Source organism: Ptychodera flava, chromosome 14, assembly GCF_041260155.1.
Source record: "Ptychodera flava strain L36383 chromosome 14, AS_Pfla_20210202, whole genome shotgun sequence".
Taxonomy (NCBI): domain Eukaryota; kingdom Metazoa; phylum Hemichordata; class Enteropneusta; family Ptychoderidae; genus Ptychodera; species Ptychodera flava.
Genome location: NC_091941.1, coordinates 17,541,540 through 17,554,780, shown reverse-complemented (window position 1 = coordinate 17,554,780; position 13,241 = coordinate 17,541,540). Strand labels below are relative to the sequence as shown.

General features: G+C 38.3%; 1 protein-coding gene across 1 annotated transcript; it reads right to left on the bottom strand.

Annotated features, from left to right (window-relative positions):
- Positions 1 to 252: 252 nt before the first annotated feature.
- Positions 253 to 9,415, bottom strand: LOC139149578 (uncharacterized). The gene is made up of 2 exons (XM_070721400.1): positions 8,318 to 9,415; positions 253 to 4,945 (listed from the first exon to the last, which is right to left on the bottom strand). Exons 1-2 carry the CDS (start codon positions 9,143 to 9,145, stop codon positions 3,857 to 3,859), a joined length of 1,917 nt encoding a protein of 638 aa, XP_070577501.1. The 5' UTR covers positions 9,146 to 9,415; the 3' UTR covers positions 253 to 3,856.
- Positions 9,416 to 13,241: the final 3,826 nt, after the last annotated feature.

Here is a 13,241-nt window from a genome sequence, read left to right as displayed (position 1 = left end):
TTGATATGGGCAAAAAGTTTTTAAAATAAAGTCACAGCCAAGCAAACAAAAATTACTGAAACAATCCCATCCGACTAAGCGCAAAACGAAAAATGGGCAAGAAGGCAAGCAAAAAATTAATAGTAGATAAATAAAACGCGACATCCGTAAGAAATAGTTGTACTGGTTACACTCCCCCTTTTCCTCTCGTTATTACATTTTGACAGTACTCAAACAAACAACAAGACATACAAATAATGCAAGACAAAAAACTGATTTTACTACATTTATTAGTCGATACTACCTGTTGAACTCCAAAATGAAGGAAATCTACAACATTACTCTCCAAGCTACGCAGGTAATAGTTTTGGTAAACCGATCACAATAAACTGTTTACACAAGTTAAATAATGTACGGAAAGAAAACAATGCTAAGTTTTAATATATAGTTCATATTGCTCAAGGGTAATTATTAAGGCTTCACTGGATCAATCTATGTAAATTAAACAATCATCTTTATCCTCAAGGTTGTTGCGTTTTCTACTGTACTCCTACCATTAATATGTAAAGTTGCATTATTGACCGACTCAGCTGTCCAACTCGGAGTAACCTCCCTCCGAATTCTAAAAGAGAAATACCACTAATATTTGGTTCGTAATAAGCTTATAGCTCAAAATATTACGGCTGCACTATCTCGCATACACTAAACGTATAGTAACACTTCAAAATTGATTGAAAAGAAAGTAAATCATGCATAAAGATCTTAAATACAAGCAAAGAAATGTGAGGCAAGATATTTTAACTTGTCGAATTAATGCTAAGGCAAGCGTCAAGTTGTTCCATACGTACTATAGGTGCTTGTGTATTGATATATGCGCGATTAACATTGGCGTAGACTTAAACTTGAAGGCTGATTTGGAGGAAAATTGGCAGTTGATAATACATCTGTAGTTCAACAGACTTTTCGTGTTTGAAGTACTGTCATGTATGTCACGTGTTCATCAGTCAATGTGACCAATGAAACAATTCAGTGTAGAGGTGGTTATAGATATACTCAAGGTGGAGGTATTCATTCACTGGAAGCCGTATTTTGGCGTTCTCTATAAAGAAAAGTTTAAAAAATTATAGGTTTCCTATTTAAAAATATAACCTCTGTTTAGTATAATGCAAATATGTTATGCACATATTTGTTTTTAAGTAACATTGCATACGATTAGTAACATCGACATATTAAAAGTTCCTCCCATATCTCGGGACCATATGACACACCGTTCATCAAATTTAACCATAAATACCGACATGATTCGATATTTCACATTACTCCAACTGTGATTTATTATCTGCCTTCATCTCCTCGATCAGAGGCCCCTGTCCGTTATCGAAAATGGCATGTGGTACCAAAGTCTGATTAAGGGCGCCACCTCAGGCCGCAAGTCACCGGCTAATTTCACCTGCCCAGCTATTGCTGCTAATTTAACCTTTTTAGTGCATTGTTTTACATCTTGTGATATTTAAATGTTCAAAAAGTTTAAAGTTGACCAATTTTACCCAGAAACAAATTTTAGGAGAATTTTATAGACTTTGCTCGTTAGAATTTTGTAAAACTTTGTGTTGTCGTTTCAATTCACTTCAACTATGGGTTAGCTAACCTAAACAAATTCATTACTCAACATATGGGCTTCGATAATCAAGTTGAATAAGTTTGCACGACCTATACGAGACCAGACCATTCAAATGTGAAGCAATGGTGTGTACACAACGAAATTCAACTGCTGGATAATCCGTTTGTCGTGAGATACATATTGGAGGTAGATTTGAATACGTCGATTGAAGAAAGCGATTGAAATTTGGTCCCTCTTTCTTAGTTTGAGGTAGAGCGCATCCCCGAAAAAACACAGCAGACTTGTAAACGGTTATACTTTGCTTGATACTAATTTTGACTCACGTTTTCTTCGGTACATCAAGAGGTCGTTACCAAGATAGTGTATTGAACAAACATCATAAATTAGGGGTATATTGCCAAACATTTTGGATATATATTAGAGTTGCCACAGACACTGTCACGTTGACATTTGGCAACAAGATTGGATTTACTCGAGCTTTGATTTTACAAAAATGGGACAATTTTTGCATTCTTTCATTCGTCTATGATAATGTCTCTCCCCGAGGCGGACTCTTCCTTAAAATGTAAATAGAACGAACAAGTAAAATACAACTACCAATATGACCAATACTGTAAATATTTCTGTAAAATAAAATGTCTGGAAAACTCGAAGCCAAAAAGCTAAATAGCTCTACCTTACTATGAAGATGTACATGTTATCGATAATTGATAATACATGTTATCGATAATTGATAATACATGTTCTCGATAATTGATAATACATGTTATCGATAATTGATAATACATGTTATCGATAATTGATCATACATGTTACCGATAATTGATAATACATGTTCTCGATAATTGATAATTAATTTTGAGTTATGATAACTCTATGGTAATATATTAAGAGAGGGGGTCGTCGAAGCTAAACATGTTTGTCACGATGTAGTTCCTAAAATTTAAATGTTGCAGCTATGTTGACCTGATGCATCTAGATATGGATTAAACAAATCCATTGCTTGTAAACAAGAAAATCGCACAGATGCAGTTCCGACTCTCTCCATTTGAAATTATAGGGGGACTGGTCAGTTTCTTCAGCCTTGGGGGATGGATCCATGGGGGTCACCGTGTTTTTGAAATGCCTAATTAGGGAGGGGTCTGTGTGATGTTGAATTAAGACACAAGCTCAAAATAGAATAAAAGTGCGTCATACATGCCACACATTGTATCATTCGGTTGTAGTTTTCGGCGTGCCCCCGGGCTCATAATTTTAATACATCACATATCTTCCTGTGGCGGGTTTTCAAATAAAATGACTTTTTTTCATGAGTGTTAAAAAGAAGGCAGGACGTTCTGCCACGATAGTTAAAAATAAGGCAGGACGTTCTGACACTTTTTGATGTCCGCAAGAAATAATCCACCCCAGCCTGAAGAAACTGATCAGTTCTTCAGGGCAAAAACAGCCAGCAATAACTTTTTCGCTCGTTGCCTCTACAAACCAGAACAGCAAATAACAAGCAATGGAGATAATGTCGTGACATTGCTTCATCTGATTTCAATCAGATTAGTAGAACATGAATGTCAAATATAGACAGCAAAACAAAGGAAAAGTTTGGACGTGAAAAATAAGGTTACATATCATCTGTCCTCGGAAAACTACCATCAAAATAAGACGTCTATCGGGGCAATAGTAACCATGAATTAAAATAAATGGATCAGTTTATAACTACCATCAAAATAAGACGTCTATCGGGGCAATAGTAACCATGAATTAAAATAAATGGATCAGTTTATAACATAGTTGTATTGAAACGTAGTTATAACAATCACTTTTAACACCAGAAAAGTTGGCACCATTAATGTGAATATTATTCATGTCTTAAACAATAATCCCTGGAAGTTAATTTCTTATTCTCAAAGCGATCAGAACAAAACTCCAATCGTCACCCCTTCATTTTGTGTGAATCTCAAGCAACATAGCTTGGCTTGCAGAGATATTAAACCTATGATATGTTGTCCTACTGAAAACCAAAGCCCCTACTGGAAACTTCAATTGTTGTCTCTCTTTCAATATACCTCAGCTCATCTATTTGTTTGCATATCTCTAGGAGATACAAGCATGCCCTTGGCTTTTCTTAGATCTGTTCCAATGTCAAGGCACTATTTTGACTGGTGGCACGTCGGCAAAGAATATGTTACGGTTTCTTCTTCGACCACTTGCTTCGTTTCTCTATGTATAACTTGAATGGTTCTACCTAGCTTTATCGCCACTTCACGAGCAGAAACATAGTTCTGGTACCGGGTCATGGCTCCAACGGACAGACTTGCTTGGAAGCACTATACGAGGAAACTCTAACGTGTTGAGTGAAGACAGCGCAAGGTTCCTCTCAACGCCGTTCAGAAAGAGCCTGACGTTGGGGCACTCTCCCAAATTTAGCGCCAACAGATCGCGGCAGTGCAGGTCGACTCTGAGCATGTCCTTGCACCCAAAAAGATTCAGGTATCTCATCAAGTTGGCTGTCATCGGAATGCGGACTTTGGTCAACGCCGAACACTTCTCGAGGTTCAGGTGGGCGATGTTCGGGCAGCCGTTCAATGCCATTTCAAGGACGTAGTCCCCTATGTTGCAGCGGTAGAGCACCACAACACCCGCCGATGGGGTACTCAGGATAAGAGTCTGCACGCTGCAGTCGAAGAAGCGGAGGAAGCCCAGATGGCGGAAGGCCTGGATGATGCAGGTCTCAAGGCACACTTGGTAGTCGCTGCAGATATTCAACTCTATCTTGTCTATCGACTCGCACTGAACAATGAAGTTCCTCAGGTTCGGCACGCCGACCAGCGACACTTTCTTCAGTCGATCCGCCATCACCAGGACATCGTTCAGGGTATCCAGGTCGCTCTCCTCATCAGTGTGCAGCACTCGTAGGTTGTGGCACCTCACCCGGAGACTCCTGCAAGAGAAGTCATCCAGGAGACACAAATCTTGCAGACTTGGGCAGTAATTGTCGTCCAGCGACAAATCGTGAACCCCAACGTCCCCGATGCGCAGGGTGGTCAGAGTCGGGTTTTCTGCAAGACTCTGGACGAGGCTGCGGGTGTCCAAGTCTTGGCAGTTGAAGATCTCCATGTTCCTCAACCTACCGTTCTTGATGTTCAAGGTGTGAAGAACTCCACTGCCATCGACATACACATCTCTGAGCCTGCAAGAAACGACCTCAAGGTGTTCCGCCGACTCGAGACCCTCGTCGACCTTCAAAGTTCGCAGATTTGGTGCGTGGATACTTACGAAGAGGACCGACCATAGGTGGAGTAAGTACACTTTCTGCAAAGAATTCGACTTCAGCCGTACACCGTGTAATCGCTGAAAATCAATAGGAGCATAGCGGGTTATCTGATCTCATCGTGTATATTATAAGGCAAGATTGTACGGATGACAATAAACCATATAAGTGTGATTCTCAGATATGATCACCATAAAAGAAAAAAAAAACTTGTATTGAATGTTCGTATTATCAGACACATATGTCACATTGCCATTGCCACTGATGGTCTCATCAGCACACCGATTCTCATTTCTTTATTTAAAATTTACAATATATTCATTGCAATTTCTGAATGGGTAAATTATTCGCCGTTCTAGATGTATATGTTCTAGAAGTATATATATATATATATATATATATATATATATATATATATATATATATATATATATATATATATATATATATAACAATACTGTGAATATACATGTATGGTACATAGTATATGATATATCGTATATGTTATGTAATATAATATAATAATTTCCCACGAGGACAGCTGTATTATATATATATATAAATATATATATATATATATATATATATATATATATATATATATATGTATATATATGTATATATATATATATACATATATGTACATATATATATATAGGAGCTGTATTTTATATATATATATATATATATATATATATATATATATATATATATATATATATATATATATATTGGATTTTGATTTTCAATAAAAACGACGATGATCTCACAATGTAAATATGAAATAAAGTTATGATGAAATGTGTTTGCTTGGCACATGTACGTTAATCGTCTATTGCACTCTCCTTTTATAAAAAAAAATCTATGACGATTCAATTGCAAAGATTCGAATATAAAAATAGATCATTCCTACACCTGATGTAAAGGGTAAAAATATCGACGACAACCTTGTTTTCCACCATATTCTGGTATAAACACTGATCACTCATTTCGGTTATTACTTCACGCTAGGTTCGCACGGTTTCATCACTGCCTGGATATAGTACCGCTGAACGACCGGCTGGCGCATCGCATAACTCGTCTCCTAGCAACGAACCTCACCCGTAATCATTGGTATTTCACGTGGCCGACATGAGCAGAGAAATATAAAAAATTGGTATTCCTTGTCCATCCTCGAACAGGTCAATGGGGATATACCATCATTTGGCACAGCATGAAACTAGCGACGACGATCAGTTAATCAATAATTAAATCACTTTATTAAATGACATATATCTGCTTGCGTACAATATGGCGTTAAATGAGTTTCAGTAATTGTCTATTCGAGGATGACATCATCGATATTTTCTCATTTAATATGAACTGGCTAACTGATTGACCGACATTCGTAACGATTTTAGGTTGCCAATATATATCAGTGCTTCTCTCCCCTACGATTGAAACAAACACGCTTGAAATCGCGGTAGCAGGGCACTTTTATTACTCGCTGTCGGTATGGCGCTTTTATCACCCGCTGTCGCTATGGATTCTAATCAACTTTCTACCTCAAAATCCAGAGTCAACACTGTCTGATATTCGAGCAATGTTAGCTATGCAGTTTCGTTTGATGGGTGAGCGTTTCAAATCCCGATATCACTCACCGCCGACCCATATTTATCGCGAAGGTAAATATGGTGGATTAGCATACCAGTATTTTCATACGGTGATGGAGTCATGTGCTTCTGAGTCAGCGGTTTGATGCAGAGGTCATTTGAGGTCACTGATGAAAGGCGTTCGTAAGACTCAAGTCTGGGACGTGGATTGAACGTTACATCTTTAGGGGGTGATCAGCATTCGGACATGCACAATTTTGGTGTTCAAAGATTCCACATTTTTTCTTCTAGAAATTGATAAAGCTGGAATACGTATGTTTCTGGAATTTCACAGTACACTAATCTTCCTGTCACGTGATTTGTTTTCAAAAAGCAGAAAAAACGTCGAATATGATTTTAGCCTTAGGTATGGGGACAGAAAATGGCGGAAAGCACCAAACACGAAATGATTTTCTCGAGTTTGAAATCCCTGATCGCTTTTCTCATCCGCCGTATTTCCAATCCAAGAGACTTGATCACGGGTAAACCTCTGAATGGTAGCTGGTCTTGAGGGCGTGGTCACCAGTCCAACAAGTAATGTCGACCTCGAAGATAGCCCGGATTACTTTGTATACACACCTGTTGCAATTTACGTAAATTCTCACCAGAATCAATATGTCCCCAATTGTCTGCACAAGAATCTCAAACCACACACTATTGGGCCACTCAATGTCTAATGGCAACAATATTAGATAGTCTCTAGCCTAAGAGTGGTTGCCCATTCAGTCTGCATCGCCTCATATGAAGGCTAAAAACGTTCACTCTATCCCTTATTTAAAATTTTTCACCGACGACGTGCAAAGCTTTTAAAAAGCACGATAAACCAACTAAACTCCACGTGGTAATCCTCGACAGGCTTAGAGATGGAACAGTTTGAAGAAAATAATAATGATAAAAATCAACTGAGTTTTTGTTCTTTTGCTGGTCAAATCCGATAGAGAGAGGATTCCGCACGGCAATTATGTACACACACGTCATCGATGACAAGAGGAATGACCCACTTTCTGAGAGCAGAGTAGGATAGCGCACGTAATGGGGCCGCCCATCGATCCAGCTGCAGGTGTATGAATGAACAACTTAAAAAGTACACATTTTTAATTATTACTGTTTGAAATGTGTTGAGTACGATTCGAGTCGCCGTTCTTTTAGGGACATAGGTCTCAAAAATTAAACACTTAAAAACCCCGAGAGATCTGATACTCAGAGTGGCTATTAAAATATTCATCACTGAAACACAAGTATATGCTTGTTATCTCCTTGGCTATCCCACAATTTGGACCGGAAATTATAACCGAGTATAGGTCTATTCACACAATTAACCATGCAAACAGATTGATAGATATGTATGTATGTCTGTATGTCTGTCTATCTGTCTGTCTGTCTGTCTGTCTGTATGTCTGTCTGTATGTATGTATGTATGTATGTATGTATGTATGTATGTATGTATGTATGTATGTATGCATGTATGTATGCATGCATGCATGCATGATGTATGTATGTATGTATGTATGTATGTATGTATGTATGTATGTATGTATGTATGCATGTATGTATATATGTATGCATGTGGATGGATATGTAAATACGTGTTTGTACACGTGTAGGCCCTATGTATTTGTACGTGTGCCTTTGTGTATAATTGTATGTCTTCATCTTAGAAATATTTGTGTCAGCATAACGGCATGCCACTACACGGACTCGAACTGATGTACCCACTATTTGTTCCGTTTGTGTGATGTGACCATACGTTCTGTACATGTGGCAAATTTCCAACGCCTTCATATTTACAGTAAATATAGCTTAGACCAGAACACTACCCACCTCACAGTTACTGATTGCTAATTTACGTAACCTTGGCAACGTATTGACGACGCTCCAGAGTTCTTCCAACTCTATCGATACGAAATTTAACGTCAAAACGGTCACGGAAGCCGCGCTCTCCGACTCGGCTATGGTCTTCACCACTAGCCCGCCATGCAGCATCGCTCGATCGCTCCGGTAATCCTGGATCGGCAAGCCGGCGTTTATTTTCAGCTTCAGTTCGGCGGACGGACGTTTCAACTTCCGTAGAAACTCCTTGATTCCAGCGCTGGTCAAACTCCAGCACCCGTTAAGGGTTATCCTCTTCAGTTCTCCGAAGTTTTCCGCGATTTGTATGAGGTCACTGTCCTTTAAATCAAACCCTCCATTGATGTGCACAGTTTCCAGTAGCTTCACCGGTGCCAGGCAATCGAGAACCGACCTGTTCCATAGTATGGGCAGGCGCAAACTCTTCAAATTGACCAGTTTCGATATGCAGTGCAGGGATGATTCGTATACCCTGGATCCGTTCACCCACGTTAACGTCTCTACGTGTTCTCCGTACCTCCAGAAGATGCTGTTGATCAGTCCATAGCACCGAGTAACAGGGCAGTTGGCCGGTGTGATGACGATATTCCGCCATAGGTGACCGAAGTGACGCAGCATCGCCCGCCATTTCCGACAAACCAGGGACAGTCGAGGTAGCTGGTCTTCGATCGGGTCGAGGTAGGAGAACACCCGACCCCACAGCTCACATGGTAGCTCGTCGAACGAAAGCTGACGACATAGTCCATCGTACTCGTCATCAGAACGAGGATATAACTGGTCCGAATCCGACTCCAGCAGCATTTCCGTAACTTTTGTGGTGGACCGGTTCTTTCATAGCGATAAAGCGTGTGTCGTCACCGATCAGTTCCGTCGAACGGCAAAGTCGGTATAACTCACAGATCGCTGCTGTACAAGAACTTAATCCACATATCGATCCGCTATATTGTCTAACCCTTATAATCTGGTGTCAACGACAGACGAAACGGAAGTGTAGGTTATAGAATTTACATTTTCCCAGCCAGCATGTATGTAAAGAGCGTATTTACCAAAAATAGTAAAGGGTAGATCGATATGAATGAAACAGCGAAATGGATTGTGGGTATGGTTTCGGCTCATTCATTGGCCAGCGCGTGGTTGAACGATTTCGTCATCCATTGTTGTCAAATCCGTGTCAGATGCCCTTTCGCCAACACGACGACGGAATCGAAACTGACTGTACATATGCGAATCGAAAAAAGTACCAACCGGATGATATAATAACAAAACCAGACGTCGAGTGCCAAGCGATGATAATTGTATCGCTGACTTTAAAACAATTAGTCGTCACGATATTCAAACGCATGGTAAAAAAGCATTTCCGACGAGACAACATGTTATGTCATATGCAATAACTGTCGCAATAAAGCTTAGACTCTTTGTCAGAAAAATAATGGTAAATATTATGTATTGCAGTTGTAAGCCCATAGTTCCGAATGTCGTTCTACTGCTGTGCCGTCGTGACATGAAAATTAATAGAAGAGCGGATATTGTTCGTAGCGGTTGCTATGGTGACTAGGTTAATGTAAATTCGACAGTATGGTCCCCAGTGTGCACATGCGCTTTTGTGAAAAATCTGATTGCTACAAGCCATGTCTTTGCCCTAAACCTGATCGATCTCGATGTATGTATGTATGTATGTATGTATGTATGTATGTATGTATGTATGTATGTATGTATGTATGTATGTATGTATGTATGTATGTATGTATGTATGTATGTATGTATGTATGTATGTATGTATGTATGTATGTTTGTATAACACGATTGGAACTAATTTGGGATAATTAGATTTTCATATTTTTCAAATTTCTCTAAGGTGTTAGGTGCCTTATAGCTGAATGTTGCAATATTATAAATTACTTATAAAAAATGTGTGTAACGTAAAAGAAAAGCAGATGAGATTACACTTGTAGATTAAGTCGACATTACTTCACCATCCAATTATCCAAATTAGTTCAATCGTGTATGTAGTATGTATGTATGTATGTATGTATGTATGTATGTATGTATGTATGTATGTATGTATGTATGTATGTATGTATGTATGTATGTATGTATGTATGTATGTATGTATGTATGTATGTATGTATGTATGTATGTATGTATGTATGTATGTATGTATGACTTTAATAACCATGCTTTCGTATCAAAATTCCCCGTTTTGTTTGCTTATGTATTGCGTTTTAGTTATACAGAATACATCTCACGGACTTTTTTTCGGACACTCGACTTTTTCAGCACTTGTATCCAAACTATCTTACATTGTACCGGGGAAAGTTTAACGCTGATGTTTTCAGTTTTATACGCCTATGCTGTCAAGTGAACGTTTGCAGTTTTTCTCAAATGAAGTTGTGTATCAGTATACTATTCAGAAAACCTGTTACGACATTGCACTCTTTCCCTTTTGACGTGCATTGAACTGTGCATGAATAATGAATGAATGGGTGAAAAATAAATAACATAACGCTAAAGAAAAAAGGAGATTCCATGAATACTTTAAAATGAACACTTGTGAAAACTATTGGTGGGAAATGTCGAAACAAGTCCGTTGACGATCAGTGATTCAACATTGGCTTGACAGGCTAGGCACGAATCGGGCCCGCTGCGCCTCTTTTCGAAAGATTTTTATGATTTGACTGATGAGGGCGCCCACTCTTACATACACTTGTGCTGCAGGGCAGAAAGTCTTCTCGAGGGTCTCTACTCGAGGGTCTCTACTTTGGCCACGGTCCCTCCTTTTGTGGAGGGACCGTGCTTTGGCATAGTATACGAGATTTATAGCACGGCTCGTGACTGGCGAACTGTCGACGCTGCAGCCGAGATGGACCTTCAAGGTTTCTGTCGGTAGTAATTTACCAAGCTTCCATTGTGAATTTTATGGCAAAGATCGACTACAATGTGAATACTTTCAAATGTGAACTTGAACTCACATACTGGAAGGTTTCGCACGATAAATGAAAAACAGATTAGGCTGCATTCACAAACACGTCTGGAGGGGAAATCGACGGGGAGACTTGAACATATCAAGGGTATGTTTGGGCACTTGAAAGGATTTGAGGACTTAAAGGGAGGACTCAAAACAAAACCGTCTCTCATTGATATGAAATATGTGTTGGATTGTCAATTTTAAGCTATAACATTTGACTAATTTTTGGTTTTGTGTATCCACTGCAGTTTCTTGTTCGTCTCCCTGAAGCACCGCAATATGTGTAAAGTCAGCATTGTTATTGTTTAAAATTGAATTCGAGTTCAGACTAGAATTCATTGGTAATCAATGACAATGACGGTCTTTACGCTTGCATATACAGAGTATTTGCAAAACAGAATTTTGTTATTTAGAATGCTGATGGAAGTAGAACAAGAAACTGCAGTCGATACACAGAACAAAACATATTGATTGGCCAAAAGGTACACGTAGTGTCCCTTTTATACAAATAAGGTAATAATTGTGTCCTGTTTTCCTGAAAGTTGAGGGGAGCGCCCGCACACGACTGAATCTTTCAGTCTATAGGAAGTCATAACGTTTCCAAACCTTTTTTATGTGATCGCGAAAGGGGCAACAGCTGTAATGTTTACCGTCATTTATAGTTTGGCTTATAATTGTACAGAGAGCACGTACTATTATTGTTTATCACGAAAAATATTACAGCCTAAAATACAATATTTAACAACAATCAATATATATATATATATATATATATATATATATATATATATATATATATATATATATATATATATATATATTACAAATATATCAAGTTTTGTCGGGCAAAATATTTAATAGTAAACTTACCTGAAGACTGAGAAGTGAAATAATCATTTTGGGTGAAATTCCAATATCATATTTGTGGTCCATATCTGAATCTTCAAATACTCTATTGTCAAACACTTATCAAAGCACATGGTTAGTTAGTTTAGTATTGTAAAAAATATTCATAGTTTCCTCATAGAATCACATGTATAGTGGAAGATCATTTACGCTGACATTCCAAAAATCAATTTTCTTGTACACGCATGCATTTGTAACCATTCTATTCTAATCATGTACATTTATGTCAACTATCCAACATCTATGAATGCACAGATATTGCTAGTTTTATAATTGAAAAAAAAAATTGTTCAGTTTCCCCATAGACTATAATGAATCAAAATTAACGATGAAATTTAAAATCAAATTTTTTGTACACAGATGCACCTTTTACCTGCCACTTCAAGCAAAGTACATTTACTTGAATTTTCAAACATATATTAATGTACAGATATAGCTTGTTTTTATGGGGGGGATGTTAATAGTTTGCCAAATAAACTCTCATGTATTATTGATATTTTTGGACGAAGCACTATATCGGCCACATTTTTCCTTCCTTTGAAGGGAGGATTTAAAATTATAGCAAGTCAGAAGGAGGATTTGAACACATTATGAGTTTGTCTGAGGGCGTTTGAAAAAAATCTTAGAATTTTTTTTGGAATCTCCCGCCCTCCTCCAGAGATGTTTGTGAATGTAGCCTTGGAGCCGTAAGCACTTAAAAAGACCGGTCTTTCAGATAGAATTTTGCAGGTTGTAATTTCCGGAATACGTATGTTATATATCTACAAAGCAAACATCGACCATGGCGCCAGAACCTCGTCACTCGAATGAAACACAGCTTACTAAAGATTTCCATTATTTGGCCGACGAGGGCGTGCACTCTCAATGAACAGAAGAGTCCTATCGCCGAGTGCATATTCACATTTACTTTTGTATTTCGTTTGGAATGCTTGGAAAATTGAATGGCATCAATAAGTAGTACATATTCTTGTATTTACATTCTGCACCGCCGCATTCAGAAACTGCAAGTAAACTTTACATGCAGTC

Bases quoted from the DNA above. Each gene is read 5' to 3' on its own strand.
- LOC139149578 (XM_070721400.1), bottom strand. From the start codon at position 9,145: ATGCTGCTGGAGTCGGATTCGGACCAGTTATATCCTCGTTCTGATGAC. The intron at 4,946-8,317 runs GTGGGTAGTGTT...ATTGATTTTCAG, and splicing joins TAGCAATCAGTAACTGTGAG to CGATTACACGGTGTACGGCT.